Below are 19,565 nucleotides of genomic sequence, written 5' to 3'. Positions count from 1 at the left end.
GAACCTAATTGTCCCATATGAAGCTTGCCTGATTTAATTATTACTATGCAGTTAACCAGTTAAGTCAATCCATAAGGTTATGCCAAATATACTGTTCTCCCTGTTTCCATAATGTCCTTCTACCTAGTCTATTTTCCATGCAGAAGCCTGCTCACATTATGATTCTACTCAAAATCGTTCCTTAGCTTCATATTCCACTCAAAGAAAGAAAAAAAAAAAGCAAAGTTCTATCAAAGGGACCTATTACTAACCCACTTGGTGAAACCAAGTTGTCCCCACCACATATTCTTTTAAAAAAATATATTTATTTTTTTAATTGTAGTTGGACAGAATACCTTTATTTTATTTATTTATCTTTATGTGGTGTTGAGGATCAAACCAGAGCCTCGAGTGCTAGGCATGTGCTCCACCACTGAGCCACAACCCCAACCCCAAACTACATATTCTTTACAGTTCCCTTTATTTACCATGACCAGAACTCCATCTCCCCAATTTACACATGGCCTTCTCCCATAGTCTCTTCAGATATCTAAGAGGACTTCCTCCACCACTCTACATGGAAAAGCATCCCCACTGACCTCTGTCTCTTTTGCCTATGTTACTTTTCTTCCTAGCAATTGCCATTGGTAATTGTTAAGTTTGTTGATATCTACATGTGGTTGGTCAGTGGTTATCTTATTGGACTAACAGAGTTTAAACAATGTGGAGGCAAGAAAAGTAAAAGGAGCCTATTGAAAGGTAGAAAGAGGGGCAGAACAGCATGTTGCCACAGAAGATGAGAGAAGATAGGGATAAAAAATAGAACACAGAAAAGGAAAAGAGACTTCTATATTCATCAGCAAAGAGTACTTCAGTGTTCAAGAAAGCCATGTGAGAAAAGGTGATATGAAAGCCATACTATAGGAAGTTAAAAAACAAGTACATGGGCTCTTTCAGAAGTTATCAAACTCAGTTTATGCACATTGTCTATCTTGTAAGAAAAAGACATAAAATATAAATGAAATTAGGCAACAAGATCAAGCAAACAGGTTTCTAATTAAAATTCAAAGTAGTTACTTATGGACCTCAGACTAATCTGAATCTTTTAGTATGTCAATTTTCAAATAAAGTTTATGAAGTATTGCCTTAATTGTGAAAGATATTAGAAATCTAATTATATTTTCTAGTTTTCATCCAATGACTAATTCTCTGCATATGTGAGGCTGATCACTTTACTCCTAGATTTCTGCATTTAAGAAAACAATTAGTCCATGTTTCATTAGAAACTGAAGTTATACTCTCCTTTTGCAAGAAAGGGTATCACATATCACTTATAACTTACCAGTATCCAAAATGTAATATCCTTTTGCCTTTGCTATAACAATAAATCTTTTCTAGTAATAATTTTCTCCTTAAATAAACTGTAAAAAACATTTCTCAACAATTATTTCCCAAATTTAGTATTTTAGGTAAAAATTTTTATTTGTAGCAAGTATAAGGGGAAACACTATTGCTCAGAAATTGAGAATACTTATACCATGGGCAATCCCTCAAATCAATTACAGAAATTCAAATGATATTTTAGCATGAAATATTTCCTCTTTTATTTCTTCTTCCATGCTCCATTATTGCTGAACTTCAAAAATATTAATGATGTGACAATTTTTTTAAAACCTAGGATGACAACCTTTAGAGATATTGATAGTAATAAGTGACATTTCAAAGCACTTTGCAATTTCACACAGCTCTTTAACATAGATTGTCTCATTTAATTATCGCATCATTCTCCAGAACTTAATAATGTTACCCATAATTATTCCCAGTTTAACAATAAGAAAACTGAGTTAATAAGTGGCAGAATATTAGAAGCTAGGTAGTTATGTTCATTACTCTTTCTATGGTTACTCTCTCTCTCAGATGCATACTAAATTTATAGCTATGAATTTCTATTCAGTTTTCTTAATAGTTCATTAAATGCTACCAGTACAATCTAGGATAATATATGACATATCTGTAAACTAACTCTTTTGCATTTTAAATATTAAATATTTCTAAAATATTGTACTTATAAAATTATCTTAAGAAACAGCCCAATCCTAAAATGGCAAACATTGATCAAATTCCATCAAGAGAATCATATTTATCACTAACTGCTATTGGAAAAATATGCTCATATGTCAAATTGAAAATCCTGGGTGTTGAAACATTACAATTTGGAGCAGCTTGGAGCATGGTAAGACATAGTTTGGGAAACTTTTTACAAAATTTCATTCTACATTTTCTGAGAATGTATCAGGTTACTTCACTAAAAGTATTGAAATGTACTTTATCATACTTAATATTCACTCAACAAAGTAACAATTAAATATCTTTAAGACTCAAGCCGCTTTCCTTCAAATCTACCATGTCAGGTAGATTAAAGCAAATATATATTTTCATTTTCTAATTTGTTAAGATTTTAAATATACTGAATGAGATAAAAATTAAGGAATAAAAATGAACCACTGAAATAAAAATTATGATTTTATATTTTAGCAAACAAGCAAAATGTCAATCGAATGGCAACTGTTCTAATTATGGCTTCTTTTAACATTAAAGTAATAATTTGCATGAGTGATAGTTTACATAATTTTGATTGTTATTTTCAAATGCAGTATTCAATAAACATCCAGCAATCAATGATTATTTAATACTACAGTGGTAAAACGCACTACATAAAGAGTCTGTATCTCTCCAAAAGAAAACTAGCAAACTCAAGCCATAATTCAAAGGAAATGAGGAATTAAAACAGTATGTGAGGTATCACTGTTGAAAATGTTCTGTCAAATTTCTAGTATACTCATGAAGTACCTATTCAAAATCGTTGTAATGTCCAAGCAAAGAGTAGACGACTTCTGAAATATGGAACCAACAATAGAGGGAATAATAGTTCTAGAAACATATTTTGGTGAATCATTCATACAAAACTATATAAAATATAAAATTATATATAGCACATCCACAGATAATATAAAATATATATACTGGGCAAAAACAAATCTGGCAAAAACATTTCTATACATTCCTAATGATTGAATACATAATCATAGAAATTATTTTTCATTTACTAATACTTTTTAAAAGTAGAAGCTTACTTTAAATGCTTACTTTATTTTGCAATTCAGTCATGTTTCTTTTCATTAAATATTTTTCATATATCTTAAAAATATATAATTATAATAATATGTCATGATAAGGTAGTTTTAGCGTAAATGTGATTCTTGAACAGAGAAAGCCTCATCTTAAATGTTTAATCAAAATGAATGAATGAATAATGAGCTTTCTTCCATATGTAAGCAATGATTTTTTTCATATAACATTGGCTCACATGAGTAAATTCTCCCCTGTCAACATATTCACATATTTCTTTGCCAGAATAGTACTATCTATCTATTATTGTTCCCCAAAACTACTTGTCTTCCATTAATTTTAGGAGGAAAAAAATGTGGAAAAATTTGGTTTCTGATAAGTTTCTCCTCTGTACATAAATTTATGTCAAGAAATTACAAAAAAAAAGGATTTCCTTTCAGAATTTTTTTAGTTTTTAGAATAAAATCTGTATTCATAAAAATGTTTATCATTTTTATTTAATGAAAAGTTACAAAACATAAGGCATTATTACAACTTTATCTAAAAGTTACCCACACATACATACATATATTCATACATACATAAATGTATTTACATATATATGTACATTCACTGAAAAAAGTTCAAAGAGCTGTTTAAGAAAATGGAAACAGTGGCCGTGTCTTGGGAGATTTAGGCAGTAGATGAAGAGTTCAAAGCCAGCATCAGCAAAAGCAAGGTGGCTAAGCAACTCAGTGAGAACCTCCCCCAAAAGAAAATACGAAATAGGGCTGGGGATGTGGCTCAGTGGTCAAGTGCCCTGAGTTCAATATCCAGTACCCCCAAAAAATAAATAAATAAAATGGAAACAATAGTTGGCCAGGTGAGTAAGATTATAGATAGTTCATTTTTCTCTCTCTCATTTTTCTTCACGCAACAATCTTGATCATACAGAATGGTGAGTTTCATTAGAGCATATATATACACATAAATACAATTTAATCAATTTCACTCATGTCAATATAATATTTCTAAAGCAGTTTTAGGTTCACATAAAAATTAATCAGAAAATCCTAAGATGTCTCATATGCCTTCTATCCCTACACATGCATAGCCTACCCCATTTTCAACATTACCCAACAAAATGGTATATTTGTTACATTTGATAATCTACCATCCCTAAGTCCATGGCTTACATTATTCCTTTGGGGGATTTTTCAAATATCTAAATTCTTCTACTAAGAACAAACTAGCTCCTTTCTTCCACTCTGTTTTTTAGAATTTCATTATTATTTTAGAAATTAACTTATCTTCGTGGAAGAAAATTTTACAAGCTATAAAAAGATTGTCAAGTACAAAGGGAAGTGACTTATAGCAAATTTAAACATCTCCTACACAACACTCTGCATTCTACTCTGTCAGTGAATTTCAATTGTGAGAATTCTGGTCATCTGGTTTAATTAATTTGCTAGTAAAGCTTTTCACATTTTTTAGAACCACAATTTAAATATAATTCAGCTCTCCAGAATAAAAGTTCTCATATATTACACATCAACTCTATTCAACTCATTTTTATTTAGTCTAAAATGAAAAGGAAAAAAATAGTCATTTTAAAATAACATACTCAGCTGCCTGTTTGATGTGCTTTAAGTCTTTCTTCAAATTTTTGTTCTCATTATCTAAAAGCATAATCTGAGTGTAGACATCTGGAACACTCCCAACAGTTCTAAGTTCAGTTATCCCCTTCTGTATTAACTCATACCTAGAAAAAATCAAACAAATGATTTTGTCATTTCTCTCCACTAAATTACCTGAACTCACATACAATTAAAAAAATTCTCAGTGAATTTTATGGTAATTAGTTGCCATATTACATTTATAAATTAAAATGTTAACATTCATAATATATTATTAAAATAAAGTATTAATGAATTGCTAGGTACTAATACCATGATGGTATATAATAAGGAAAGAGATTTTACTCTGAATCAGATTGAAGCCATGGGAAGGATTTGAAACAAGTAACACTGATCAGATTCATTTTATAGATAGATGAGTAAGTTGGATGAAACAGACTGGAGAAGAGAATGCATTGAATCAGAGACTAATTAGTAGGTTGCAGCAATAGTCCAGGAGAGACAGAATAGTGAGCTGAACAAAGTGGATAGCAGCTGAGGTTATAAGAAGTGCTGTCTAGGTAGAGCTAGCAGGATTCTCTGATGAATGTTGTATCAAATTAGATGTAATGTTTTGAATGACCAACAGTAAAAAAAAAAAAAAAAAAAAAAAAAAAAAACAAGAAAAGGAGAGAAGTCAAGGATGACTTCAAGGTTTCGGTCTATGCAACACACAGCCATTTACTAAGTGGGGACAAATGAGGTAAGGATGGGTGATTGGAGGAATCAAGGAACTGTTTCCATTTGTGGTAAAGGTAACATGTCTAGCCAATCAAGGAAGATAAAAGTTAGATATACATGTCAAGAGTTCAGGGAAAATGTCAAAATAGGCAATTTAAATATGAGAATCATCAGTATATAAATGCTACTTAAACTCATGAGACTAGAAAAGACTAGATAGACAGTGAATGTAACAAGAAAAATGATGAAGTCCCAGGACTGACCCATAAAACACTCCATCATTTCAAAGTTGAAAACTACCACAAGAATTCAAAAGAAAGAGAGGTCAGTGAAGTAATAAGAGATTATGAGAAAGCTGCGGGCAAGGGTCAGGTGGAGAAATGTTTGAATAAGGAAGAAACAAACACTGGTGACAATGCTGTTAGGAGTTTGAGAGAGTACTGAGAATCAAATACCTGGAATTGGCAATGTGAAAGTCACTGAAAAAAACGTTTACTCAGCTAAGCATTGGGATAAAAGGGGTTGGGAAATAAGAAAGTGGCAACAAATTTTTTCAAGGAAACAAGCCATTAAAGTATTGACTAGGAAGTTAAGATGAACTTCAAAGAGGATGTAATAAAGTTCAGGTGCTTCATTTTTCTTTTTTTTAGAATGTATGAGATATTATTACACATCAACAAGCTTATGGGAATGACCCAGAAGAGAGGCACAAAAATAATAAGAAACAGAGAGACAAATACAGGAGGGATAATGTCCTTGAGTAGATGAGAGGAGCTAGAATACAGTTAATAAGAACAGGGCAGGACACAGACAACAACCTTCATCACTGTGATAGGTAAGAAGAAAGAAGGCCTGAAGACACAGCAGCAGGTGGTTAAAGGGGGAGGTGCTACTCTTTCTCCTTTTTCCTCAATACACTAAAAAGAAACATCAGAGAATTATTGATAGATTGTAAAGAATTATAATCACTATATGCAACAATCAATAAAGCTAAATAAAAAACAAACAACATAGAAAAACATTTACATAATAAAGGTATTAACAAAGCAAAGGTTATTATAGGTAAGCTAAGTAACAAAAATATTTTAAATTAGTATTTTCATATTACAAATCATAAATTCACATTAAATTTTAATAAGTAGTTCTCTATTTTTATGATATTTATCCCATCTGATAATAAAATACCTGCAAAAAGACTCCTATACAATACACTGAAGGTTAAAATAGTTATATCAATATATTGTACTATTTACCACAATTTATTAAAAAAATAGGTAACCATTTAATCATAAACTCAATATTTTATCTGTTTTTGAAATGTGATTTATACTTATCTCAAAAGAGAAGACATAGAGGTTGACTGAAGTACTAGACCACAAAGTTTTTCTAACCATAAAATTGGTTTTTAGCATCTTGCTTTTATGTAGTGCAGAAATAAAAAAATCCACTAATGAAATTATATCTGTGAGGACAAAAAGCTATTTAACAGTTGCCTTCTAAATTAAATAATCATGTAAATAAAATAAATGTGATAAGAGAAGCAAAAATCAAACATATGACATTTATCATAGGGCATTCAGAAGTCATTCATCATACAAAATTTCTTCCATGCATGAAAGAAGAAGAATTAAGACTTCAAAGTCTCTATAAGTAGTTGGAAAATTTAGTCTCAAACTCCAGAAATACAATTCTGAAAAAATCCTACATTCTCCTAAGATTTTTAGCTTTGTTTTGGTTTTGCATGTATGTACAGTTTTATTTTATTTTTTACAATTCAATTTTTTTATTTATTTCTTACATACATGACAATAGTGCAGTGTATTACATTCATATTTATCCATTCACAGCACAATTTTTTGTAACCCTGTATATAAAGTATTTTCACAACAAATTATGCCATTATACATGAGCTCTCTTATTTTTTTGGCATACAATTCTTAATACACCTTTATACCACTATTTATCATATTAGTTTGTATATAAAGTATGTTGACACCTAATTCACATCTTCATATATGTATTTTGTATAATGATGACCATCTGCAGTTTTATTTTTAAGAAATAACTTTGGCGTACTACATATGCAGCCACATCGATGTTTATAGCAGCTCAATTCACAATAGCTAAACTGTGGAATCAACCTAGACACCCTTCAGTAGATGAATGGATAAAGAAACTGTGGTATATATATATATATATATATATATACAATGGAATATTACTCAGCATTAGAAGAGAATAAAATTATGACATTTGCAAGAAAATAGATGGAGCTGAAGAATATTATGCTAAGCAAAATAAGCCAATCCCAAAAAAACAAAGGCCAAAAGTTTTCTCTGAAATGTGGATGCTGATCCATTATGGGAGGTCGGCGGGGCACAGGGGGGAACACAGGAAGAATAGAGGAACTTTGCATTGAGCAGAGGGAAGTAAGGAGAGGGAATGAGGCATGGGGATAGGAAAGATGATGGGATGAGATGGACATGCAGGAGTGGTATTACTCTATATCGTGTACAACCAGAGAAATGAAAGGTGCTGCTCCATTTGTGTACAATGAATTGAAATGCATTCTGCTGTCATGTATAACTAATTAGAAAAAATAAAAAGAAAAAAAGAAATACCCTGGCCCTTTTATTTCTTCCTTATTCTCTCATCATTAGAAGACTGAAAAAAATGTTCATGTAGAAAAAGATTGTTATAACTATTAGAAAACAAAATTTATTCCCAACAAAACTGCCAATAAAACTATATTAATCTGCTTTGTATTTACCATAAGTCTATAAACTACTTGAAATTATATGTAAATGGAGAATAGGTATGCATTTTCATGAGAAATTAGAGTTTTTGTAATATTTGTGTACATACCAAAGAGTTTTAGATCACCACCACAAAAGACAGACAGCATGATAAAATACCAGCAAAGATATAAACAGTGTCAGACTAGGCGGGATATATAACCTATGATACAACATAGGTTATAAAAAATAGGGAAAAGGTCATTTAAACAGAAGCATCAAATGAGAATTTTTTCTCTTGTTTTCAGAGTTAGGAAAGTATTTTACCAACAAAGGCAAAAATCCCTTGTACAATTCTACAATATAGCATTGTGGTTAGAAGAATAGTCTCTAAGATGCATCTAGCTTGAGTTGACTTTGCCACTTGCTGACATTTACTAAGGCAGATGTCCTAGTGATGAATGAGTTTACCATTTCCTCATCCATAAAATTGATAATATGTTAGTAGCTATCTGTTACATATAATTGTTGGGAGAAATGTGAAATAATGCATAAGAACACACTATATCAATAAAATGATACAAAGTAAATTTTTGAGTGATAAGCCTAAGGCTTTATCTTTTAGTATTTTAAACCCTTCACATTTAATGAATGCTCTAGTATTTTTACTCTAGATTTTAAACTTAATATTCACCTACAAGTCTACCTTCTTGATATCATAGTACATAAATATATGAAAATATATTTACAGGGCTCAAATTTAGCATATTACAATACAATTACAAGTTAACACTACAGAAGAGTCAGAACATTCCTGTGTTTAGTTCTTAAGTGACACATAACCAAAAGCCAACTCATCAACTGAAGAAACATTGATAGATTTAAATGATGACGGAACAAGTAGTTGTGTAGTATTTACTGAGTCAGTAATCTATACAAAACACCACATATACTTCCTATAATACTGGGAATGTAAGGGCTTTTTCAACAGAAGTTTTAATTCTAGGCTCTGCCTTTGTTACCTCACTATCCCTAGAAAATTGTAACTATACTGCCCACAATTGGATAATTATATATTATGCCAATTTTTATTGGCTGAAAGCTGCAACATATATCTTTATAAACTAAAAAAAAAGTATTCTTAATTTACAGTCTCTTCTATAATAAGTAAATTAAATTAGTAATTAAATGTTATAAATAATCATCCTATTACCTTTGATAGAATTTTTACTAACACCCTTCCTTCACTGAAATGGTAGGAAAAGAGGCCAAATTAGAAAGAACCAAGGATGAAAATATTAATAAAAAAAATAAAGAAAGACTAAATTAAAAACTCTGTTTTCAAAGCATTAGCTGGAAAGAGAGAAAGAGTCAGAGAAAGTGTGCTAATAAAAGGGAAAGGCAAAGAAGAGCCAAGAATGTACATTAAGAGTGAATGAATACTGAACACATTAACAGCCAGGAGAATAGTCCAGTTAGGAAGTGGCTGACATATACTGCTCTTTGATTTTGCCCTCCTCCAAGGTAAATTACCATTCTCCATAGAGTATTCCTAAAATAGACATAAAAATAGCATTGACTAACCCCAGAATGAAAATGTTTTGGTGGTTCATAGAGCAAATTCCTAATACATTCACATATATATTATAAAAGGCAGGTATTGAAAACTCTTTTTGAAAAGGGCCAGAAATTTAATATTTTAGAAATTGCAAACACTGCTTTGCAGGCTACATAGTCCCTGTTGTGACTAGTTACCTTTTCTTTTGTTGCATGAAAACAGTCACAGACAAATACCTAAAAGATAGATCATGGCTATATTCCAATAAAATTTTATTTACGAAATCAGGAGGGCAGGCCAGATTTGGCCAAAGGGGCTTAGTTTTCTGACTCAGGACTTAAAAGATTTACTACTTGAGAATTGAAAGACATAAGTTAAAGTTTACTGCCCAGATTTTTGTTTTCTTTTGCTTTTCACAAATTAACAACAGGAAAACATTGCTTGGTTTCCTTTTGCAAGATCAAGTGAATTCAAAGCAAAGATATATACTAGTGGTTTTTACAGTAAGAAAAATGATGAAAATAATACATAAATATCCCATAGTACAGGAAAAGGTTTCTGATAAAAATGAAAATGTTTCATGTGAAATAATTCTCCAATACATTGCAGATATAAAAGCTAGGGATTTAAACTAGCAGCTAGAGATAAGGTTAAAATTATCTTAACTATAATATTAATAAACCTATATTATAAAAAGACACAGTACATAATTGTTACCTTCTAACTGCAACATCACACTGCATCCCAGTAATCACATAGTTTCCTAAAATGTCATCTCATCAATTCAGAGTGATCAATTTTAAAGGATGATAACAATTATCTAATTACTAAAAGTCTATTTGGATGGATATTTCTCTAAGGCAATCATTTCACACTTCACACTGGCCTAACAAGTACCATGCTTCCTAACACACATTCTTTTTTTTTTTTCTCCCTTTCCCTCCCATCTCATGTCTCTGTTTAAAGTTAATCTTTTTTTTTCCTGCTCTAACACACATTCTTAGAAGACAAAAAAGTAATTGAATCATATTAATTTCTCATTTAATCACTTGCAAATTAATCACTGACATACATTTATAAAAATGTATTTTCTAATATATCATTATTTCTTCAGAACATTTTTTAAATCATTCACACAACTTGCAGTTTTAAAATAAGCAGTATTATTTTTCTACCACCAATCTCAATTTTTTTCTTAGATTGTATTAATAAAAATTGGTTCTCATTAAATTTATTCACATTCAATATGATTAAACAATGAAACCAATTATTCTTATATGCATGTTCTCAGTATATGAGATGGGAAAAACCATAAAATTAGAATTGTATCACAACCAGATTAGTAAAAATTGGAAATTACCTCAACATTTAAAAATCAGGATTTAACCCAAAATAATATAGATTAATCTGTATATATCTTATATATACATATTTTATTTCTCTCTTTCTACAACATACAATGATTATTAAAAATCAAAAATATTTCAAATCCAGTCATTTAATAGTATTATTTTAAAGAATGCCAGGAATTCAAAAATATGCCTGGTGACCTTATTGTTATAGCAAAGGAATAAAACCGCATGCCTGCTGATTTTCATAATCAGTAAGTTACTTAAATTTTCAATTATAACAGAAAAATCTTATTTTTAGATAATATTTGAAAATACAATGCCCCTTACTTCTAAAGGAAAGACTATACATTCAAAAAGAATCAGGTACATAAGATGGGAAAGGCAGGTGTTTAACAATTCATAAAGCAAGCAATGTAGTACTGTTAACAGAATGTCAGTGTAGGAGACAACACCATTAGAAATTATACAAAAACAGTAGGAAAATATTTCATAAAAATATTTTTGTTATTTAACTCCAGAAGATATTCAACTTTCTTAATATTTTTTAAAGATAATTAAATTTGAATATTTTAGAAAGATGTTTAATAAAATTTCTTGGCAACTATACATGATATGTATCTGTGCACTTACATGTTTATATGAGTGTGTGTTGTAGTTTCAAAGGTGAAGATAGGAAAGGTTTCTATCTGTGTAAATTGCATCACTCCACAGTCTTTTAAGGCAGTTGAACATGCACACAGTAAATGCTATTACCATTTCTAGAGAACTATTTACCCACAAAATTGTTTACCATTCAGATTGAAAGCAATCAAGAGTTCTGGTCATTCCCATTTTGATCAGAAAATTGCAGAGAAAGTCTTCTATTACTTCAGGAACTGCATGCCTTGAAGGAAGAATTGTTTTCTGCTCCTGAAATATAAATGTAAAATCATTAATTCTGTAAACAAAAATGCTCTGATTAGTGGTACAAATAGGTTTTCATTCATTCATTCATTAATTTTTTAACAATTTTTCTTAAATATTAAATGCCAGGGACTATTTTAATCCCTAGGCTTAAAGCACTGATGAAAACAAACAAGTGTCTGCCCTCATATGTGACAGTCATATGAATGAAGACAGAATATGAATGACTAAATAAAACATATACAACATGGCAGAGAGTACCAAGTACTGGGTAGGGGTAGAAAGCAGAGGCTTAAAGATAGGGAGAGGCAAGCTTAAGGCAAGAACATGCACGGAAATAGGGAGTTACCATGCATTTGGTAACTCCCTATTTGGTGGAGGAAGACTGCACTGAAATATGAGGTTTGAGTCATAATCTCAAAAAAAAAAAAACTCAAGTATTGAAATCCAGAATGATCAAAATTCCTAAGGTATAAGATCTTGAAGGACCAAAATCCCAAAAATATTATTCTAAAAAATTTTTAACTCTTTAAAAAGATATTACTTTTTTAAATGATTTAAGAAACAATATCATGACAAAACACATCAAATGCCACTTTACACAATAATATAGGCAACAATAACAAACATTTTTATTAGCATAAGCATTCAGGTATACTAAGTACAGTTGTACAGGTATAACTGATGTAAACAGACAAACTTATTCATAAAAAATAGGTTAAAAACAAAAGGCAGGCTGGGGTTGTGGCTCAGTGGCAGAGCACTTTCATGGCATGTATGAGGCACTGCTTTTGATTCTCAGCACCTCATATGGACAAATAAATAAAATAAAGGTTCATCAACAACTAAAACCATATTTTTAAAAAGCAAAAGATACATATACCACTATAGTTAGTAGTTATGTGCACACAGTTTTATAACTGTAATCATATGAAGTACCATCATGAACAATCTCAATCTTTGATGAAATCAATCAAAAACCAGGATGGGTCACACAAACACATATGTAGTCACCCAAAAGCTACAAATCTCAAGAAACATTTTTCACAAATGCACATGTATTTAAAAAAAGGACATCAATTCATTTACTGAGGAAGTTTCAAGGTTTTTACAAACTTGCAATGCTTATATACAAAGTCAATAATGTTTTAATTCACTTTTGCTAAGCCAAACTTGCAAAAAAAAACTGTGTAAAATGAATTAGTTATCTAAAAATCTTCACAAAATTTTGACGTCCAATACTATAAATCATATGAAGATGAAATACAAAAGACAGTGAATACTAAAAATATAATAATGATGTTAACTTAAAATAGTGGAATGGAAAAACAGAAAAAAAATCATCATGAAAATACACATTACAAAGATAGATTATGGGCAACTGCACATATGTAGTCCATAGGATCTAGAAGACTTTCATAATCATTAAGTCTATTTTGAAGTCTTGCACATGATGAAGACTGTTGTTTTAAAGTAATGCTCTCAGAGAATATGTTCACATTCTATGTGGCACTGCTCTTTTCTGAAGTTCTTCTATGATTTGATATATTTCTTCTATGTTTGATATCACTGAGATGAACACTCACTATGAAATTTTCCCACCTCCCATGCTGTCTTACGGTATGTGGATACTCAGAAATCTCTTCTTCATGCATTCATATAAAGACCACAAATTTGGCAGAAATGATACTGGTGACAGTACAGCAACATCATTGTAAATGTGTCTTCTTTTTTTATTCTTTTTTTAAAATTTTTTTACTTATATGTGACAGCATTACAATTCTTATTACACATATAGAGCACAATTTTTCATATCTCTGGTTGTACAAAAAGTATGTTCACACCAATCTGTCTTCATACATGTACTTTGAATAATAATGTCCATCACATTCCACCATCATTTCTAACCCCATGCCCCCCTCTCTTCCCCTCCAACCCTGCTGCCCTACCTAGAGTTCGTCCATATCTCCCATGCTCCCTCTCCCTACCCCACTATGAATCAGCCTCCTTATATCAGAGAAAATATTCGGCATTTGTTTTTTGGGATTGGCTAACTTTACTTAGCATTATCTTCTCTAACTCCATCCATTTACCTGTAAATGCCATGATTTTATTCTCTTTTACTGCAAATATTCCATTGTATATGTATGTCACATTTTTAATCCATTCATCTATTGAAGGACATCTTGGTTGGTTCCACAGTTTAGCTATTTTGAATTGTGCTGCTATAAACATTGATGTGGCTGTGTCCGTATAGTATGCTGTTTTTAAGTCCTTTGGATACAGACTGAGGAGAGGGATAGCTGGGTCAAATGGTGATTCCATTCCCAATTTTCCAAGAAATCTCCATACTGCTTTCCATATTGGCTGTATCAATTTGCAGTCCCATCAGCAGTATATCAGTGTATCTATTTCCCCACATCCTCACCAACACTTGTTGTTGTTTGTCTTCATAATAGCTGCCCTGTAAATATGTCTTCTTATCCTAGGACACACGTAAATATTTCCAAGCCAATCAGTAACTTTACTGGCTTCTCAGGCATTGTGACTTTCACTCAGTGAAAGTTCCTGAAATTTCATTGGCTAGAAGAAAAGCCAGTATAGACAAATTATGAATTTTTAAACTGAAGTTTTCATCCTTGCTATATTGTATAGCCAATAAACCTGCCTAACTTTTCTACCAAGCATATTAGGCTGAATGGATTTTCTTTTTTTACTTGAGAATACCTTGAACTTCACTTTTAGATCTTTGATTGTACCTGATTCCAAATATGTCATTATGATGTGGTGATTCAATTAAGCTCTATTTCTTTGTGAAAAGTCTACCATATATCTCCAAACAAGCATTTATAAAGTGCTTCACTTTGTTTAAGATCCAACACAGGCATGAACAGCATATAGCTGATTTTTAAAAAAATACAAACATGTCTGTTTTGCAAATGCCATCAGTATTATGATCAGCACTGGATACAGTGCTACATTAGCACAAATCTAGACAAAAAAAGAATGACTTGTATTTCAGATGTCTATCAGGTAGAGCAAAGACCCTGAGGCAAGAGTGTGATTGGATTCTTTCACTAAGGAGGTGAACTTTCCCTTCCAATAGCACATAATACACTTAAAAGGAGGAGCGGGTGGATAATAATGTAGGAACCTTTTGATTCTCTTAATTTTATTATTTTTAATATATAACAATTTTGGTATATTTATTTTTAGAAAAACTATGGAAGAAATGTGTGATTGAAGAAGCTATATTCTATAATGAAAGTAAGTACTTCTATCAGGAGTCAGCTAACTGTTCTCATGAATAAAGTTTAAGAGAACACAACTATGTCCATTTGTTTACACACTGTCTATGGCTCTTTCACAGTACATGAGACAGCTGACTCATTGCTAGAGACATCTGATGGCTCTTTTTTTCATTTACCATATTGACAGAACATCTTTTGATAGCTAGCCTAGAAAAATGGAGATATTTCAGTAAGTGACATATAAAATCAGATAAATCAAGTATATCACATAAGCCACTGTATAAATAAAACAAACCAAGTAATGGGTAGTTTCTATCTCTTCCTGAACATATCTGAAACACATACCCTGAAACACTCACATGGAACAGAAATACAACCACCTCATCTGCTGTGGTTCTTACTTATACATATAAATGTATATCAAGATTAGAGGTGTTAAGTAAGAACCATAGTTGAGTCTCCTTAAAAACCCTCATTTACTTATCCAAGATAATTATATATTGATTTATCTAGCAATATAAATATATTTGCTAGATAAATCAATATATAAAGGAGAAAAGTACTTCGATTATCTTGGATACATAAATGAGGGCTTTTAATGAGAATCAAGTATTGTTCTTATTTAACACCTCTAATCCTGATATACCTATACCTTAACCCACAATCCTTCTGTATTTACACAATATACACACACACTCCAAGCTATAATGTGATAATAAATGTCTCTTGTATTTTTACACAAAATATTTACTCAACATAGATTTAGTGAACATTCCCCATGTGCTAAACACTGTGAAAGTTGTGAGGAATTCAACAAGACACAGTCCTGTCTCAGGAATTGAAAGACTGCTTGAGTAAAAACTAAGCATTACAATATAGAACTCTTCTATTTATGATAAGATTAGATTACAAAGGCCTGTTCATAAATTTACACAGACATCATACACACAACCAATATGCATATTTACATAATTTAAGTAGCACTTTTATCTCAATTATACATTATTTACAACTCTCATTATGACTTTGTAACTAAATTATGATGTTAATAAAACTCCCCAGAATAAGCACACAAAAAAGCAATGAACACAAACTAGCAAAAATGTGCATCACTTTACAGATTGCTGAATTACTAAAAGTATTCTACTCTTATGGCCAGAGCCACTTTTATTTATCTGAAGATAAATAAAAGTGGCTCTGGCCAAGTACCTTCATTTCACAATGACAGTTCTAAAGTTGACCTTTTTTAAGTAGAGTTTTCTATGTTATGTCACTATTGATATAGTGATTTGCTAGATAAATCAATATATAAAGGAGAAAAGTATTTCAATTATCTTGGATAGGTAAATGAGGGCTTTTAAGGAGACTCAGGTTGACTTTATAGAAACATGGAAGTTCAACTGGCAAAGAAAGAGACATGGAAATTCAAGGCAAGAAAAAGAACTGCAACAAAGACAAGGTGTGACAGTTAAATTCATTTGTACTCAAGATCTTAACAGCAGAAGGACCAAAGATACATTGGAAAGACAGCAAGCATATCAAAAAGTCAAAGGCAGGTAGAAGGGTGGTGACAGTGAGGATTTAAGTTTTAAGAGATAAATTCAAATCTGCATTTGGAAACATCATTTAAGCAGGAGAGAAGGAAGCACAGTTGCATGCAGTAGCTCACCTGAGAGAAGACAAAACACAGGTCCAAGAGACTAAGTGAGGGATGAAGATGAGGAGAAGAATACAAGAGATGAAGACAGGTAGAATTACACAGAAGTACTGACTCACACATATCAAAATTATCTTACTTTGAACTATTTCTAAAGTCAGTGGTTTCCTCTGAAAACTGATGTTGACCAGTGAAAAAAGAAAATAACATTAAAATACAGGTATTCTTACTCTGTCTCAAATTAAAAATAAGAAGGGCTGTGATTTGGCTAAACACCCCTGGGTTCCAATCCCCAGTGCCAAAGGGGGTAAAAAATACAAGTGGTCTTAAAACATAAAACTCATTTTATTTGGGAATTCCATCACATTCATTCCTCAATTCACTTTAAGCCAAATATAACAGCTTGGCTAGTCTATAGGTAAGGCTTTGAGCACAAGGAGCCTGGTTATTTAAATTGAAATTAAATGTGTACCTCAAGAGAATGAAAACTTACTAATGACAAATAGTTCTTTTTATTATGACTTAGCAACTGAGCCTATAAATAATGAAAATAATTTTGTGTATTTAATTCATTAACACTATGATATGCAAAATTTGAAATAATTGGACTAATTTCACATGAGATCAAGGTCTAAATAAAATGAATCTAAATTTACTAATCCTAGACTGCTTTTCTTGTTAGCCAATATATTTCTTACCAAGGATACTAAAACTATCTTAGGATATAATTCATTAAAACTTATTAAATTTTATAATCTCCAGAACACTTTTATACTCTTAAAAATTGCCAAATACTCCAGAGACTATTTTTTATTGGTTGTTCAAAACATTACAAAGCTCATGATATATCATCTTTCATACATTTGACTCAAGTGGGTTATGAACTCCCATTTTTACCCCAAATACAAATTGCAGAATCACATCAGTTACACACTCACATTTTTACACAATGGCATATTAGTGACTATTGTATTCTGCTACCTTTCCTATCCCCCACTATCCCCCCTCCCCTCCCCTCCCATCATACCTCTCTACCTCATCTGCTGTTGTTCAGTTCTCTCCCTTGTCTCCCCCTTTCCCCTCACAACCTCTTATATGTAATTTTGTGTAACATTGAGGGTCTCCTACCATTTCCATATGCTCTTCCTTCTCTCTCCCTTTCTCTCCATCCACGTCTCTGTTTAATGTTAATCTTTTCCTCATGCTCTTACTCCCTGTTCTGTTCTTAGTTGCTCTCTTTATATCAAAGAAGACACTTGGCATTTGTTTTTTAAGGATTGGCTAGCTTCAATTAGCATAATCTGCTCTAATGCCATCCATTTCCCTGCAAATTCCATCATTTTGTCATCTTTTAGTGCTGCGTAATACTCCATTGTGTATAGATGCCACATTTTTTTTATGCATTCATCTATTGAAGGGCATCTAGGTTGGTTCCACAGTCTAGCTATTGTGAATTGTGCCGCTATGATCATTGATGTGGCAGTATCCCTATAGTACGCTCTTTTAAGATCCTCAGGGAATAGTCCGAGAAGGGCGATAGCTGGGTCAAATGGTAGATCCATTCTCAGCTTTCCCAGGAATCTCCATACTGCTTTCCAAATTGGCCTCACCAATTTGCAGTCCCACCAGCAATGTACAAGAGTACCCTTTTCCCCACATCCTCGCCAACACTTATTGTTGTTTGACTTCATAATGGCTGCCAATCTTACTGGAGTGAGATGGTATCTTAGGGTGGTTTTGATTTGCATTTCTCTGTCTTCTAGAGATGGTGAGCATTTTTTCATGTACTTGTTGATTGATTGTATGTCCATTTCAAGCAAAATACTACAAGAAGAGGAATTGAAAAATAGTGCCCAAAACTAACAGTGGGAGCTTTCTCAGTAAAGGGGGAGGAAAATAACCAAAAAGTAAAAACTAGCCAAACTAAAATAAATAAATAAATAAACATGACTGGAAGTACAAACCATATTTCAATTGTAACCTTAAATGTTAATGGCCTAAACTCACCAATCAAGAGACATAGGCTAATAACCTGGATCAAAAAAAACAAATCCAACAATATGCTGCATTCAGGAGACACATATGATAGGAAAAGACATACACAGGCTGAAGGTAAAAGGTTGGGAAAAATCATACCACTCACATGGCCCTCGGAAGCAAGCGGGAGGGGCCATACTCATATCGAATAAAATCAACTTCTAAGTTAATAAAAAGGGATAAAGAAGAACACTATATACTGTTAGAAGGAACCATCCACCAATAAGACATAACAATTATCAATTTGTATGCACCAAACAATGGTGCTGCAACGTTCATAAAACAAACTCTCCTCAAGTTCAAGAGTCAAATAGACTACAACACAATAATTATGGGTGACTTCAACACACCGCTCTCACGATTAGACAGATCCTCTAGACAAAAGCTGAATAAAGAAACTATAAAACTCAATAACACAATCAATAACCTAGACTTAACTAACATATATAGAATATATCAACCATCATCAAGTGGATACACGTTCTTCTCAGCAGCACATGGATCCTACTCAAAGATAGAGCATACATTATGCCATGGGGCAACTCTTAGTAAATATAAAGGCGTGGAGATAATACCATGCACCATATCTGATCATAATGGAATGAAACTGGAAATCAATGATAAAAGA

The 19,565-nt window shown here is 31.9% G+C and overlaps 1 protein-coding gene across 11 annotated transcripts in view; it reads right to left on the bottom strand.

The window, feature by feature from the left end:
- The window catches only part of Spag16 (sperm associated antigen 16), an 872,559-nt gene that overhangs the window by 832,662 nt on the left and 20,332 nt on the right, over positions 1 to 19,565 (bottom strand). For 9 of the 11 annotated variants that reach the window (XR_013424290.1, XM_040294874.2, XM_040294884.2 and 6 more), the window contains 2 exons: positions 11,880 to 11,998; positions 4,712 to 4,849 (listed from right to left, as the gene is read on the bottom strand). Coding sequence is in view for 9 of the 11 variants with exons in the window: in XM_040294874.2 (XP_040150808.1) it covers positions 4,712 to 4,849; positions 11,880 to 11,998 (257 nt within the window). In the remaining 2 variants the exon portion in view is untranslated. Of the gene's footprint in view, positions 1 to 4,711; positions 4,850 to 11,879; positions 11,999 to 19,565 lie in introns of those variants that run through there. The other 2 variants (XM_040294876.2, XM_078017968.1) reach the window with 2 other exon arrangements.

This window comes from Ictidomys tridecemlineatus, chromosome 7 (genome assembly GCF_052094955.1).
Source record: "Ictidomys tridecemlineatus isolate mIctTri1 chromosome 7, mIctTri1.hap1, whole genome shotgun sequence".
In the NCBI taxonomy this organism is placed as follows: domain Eukaryota; kingdom Metazoa; phylum Chordata; class Mammalia; order Rodentia; family Sciuridae; genus Ictidomys; species Ictidomys tridecemlineatus.
This window is presented reverse-complemented; position numbering and strand designations above follow the sequence as displayed.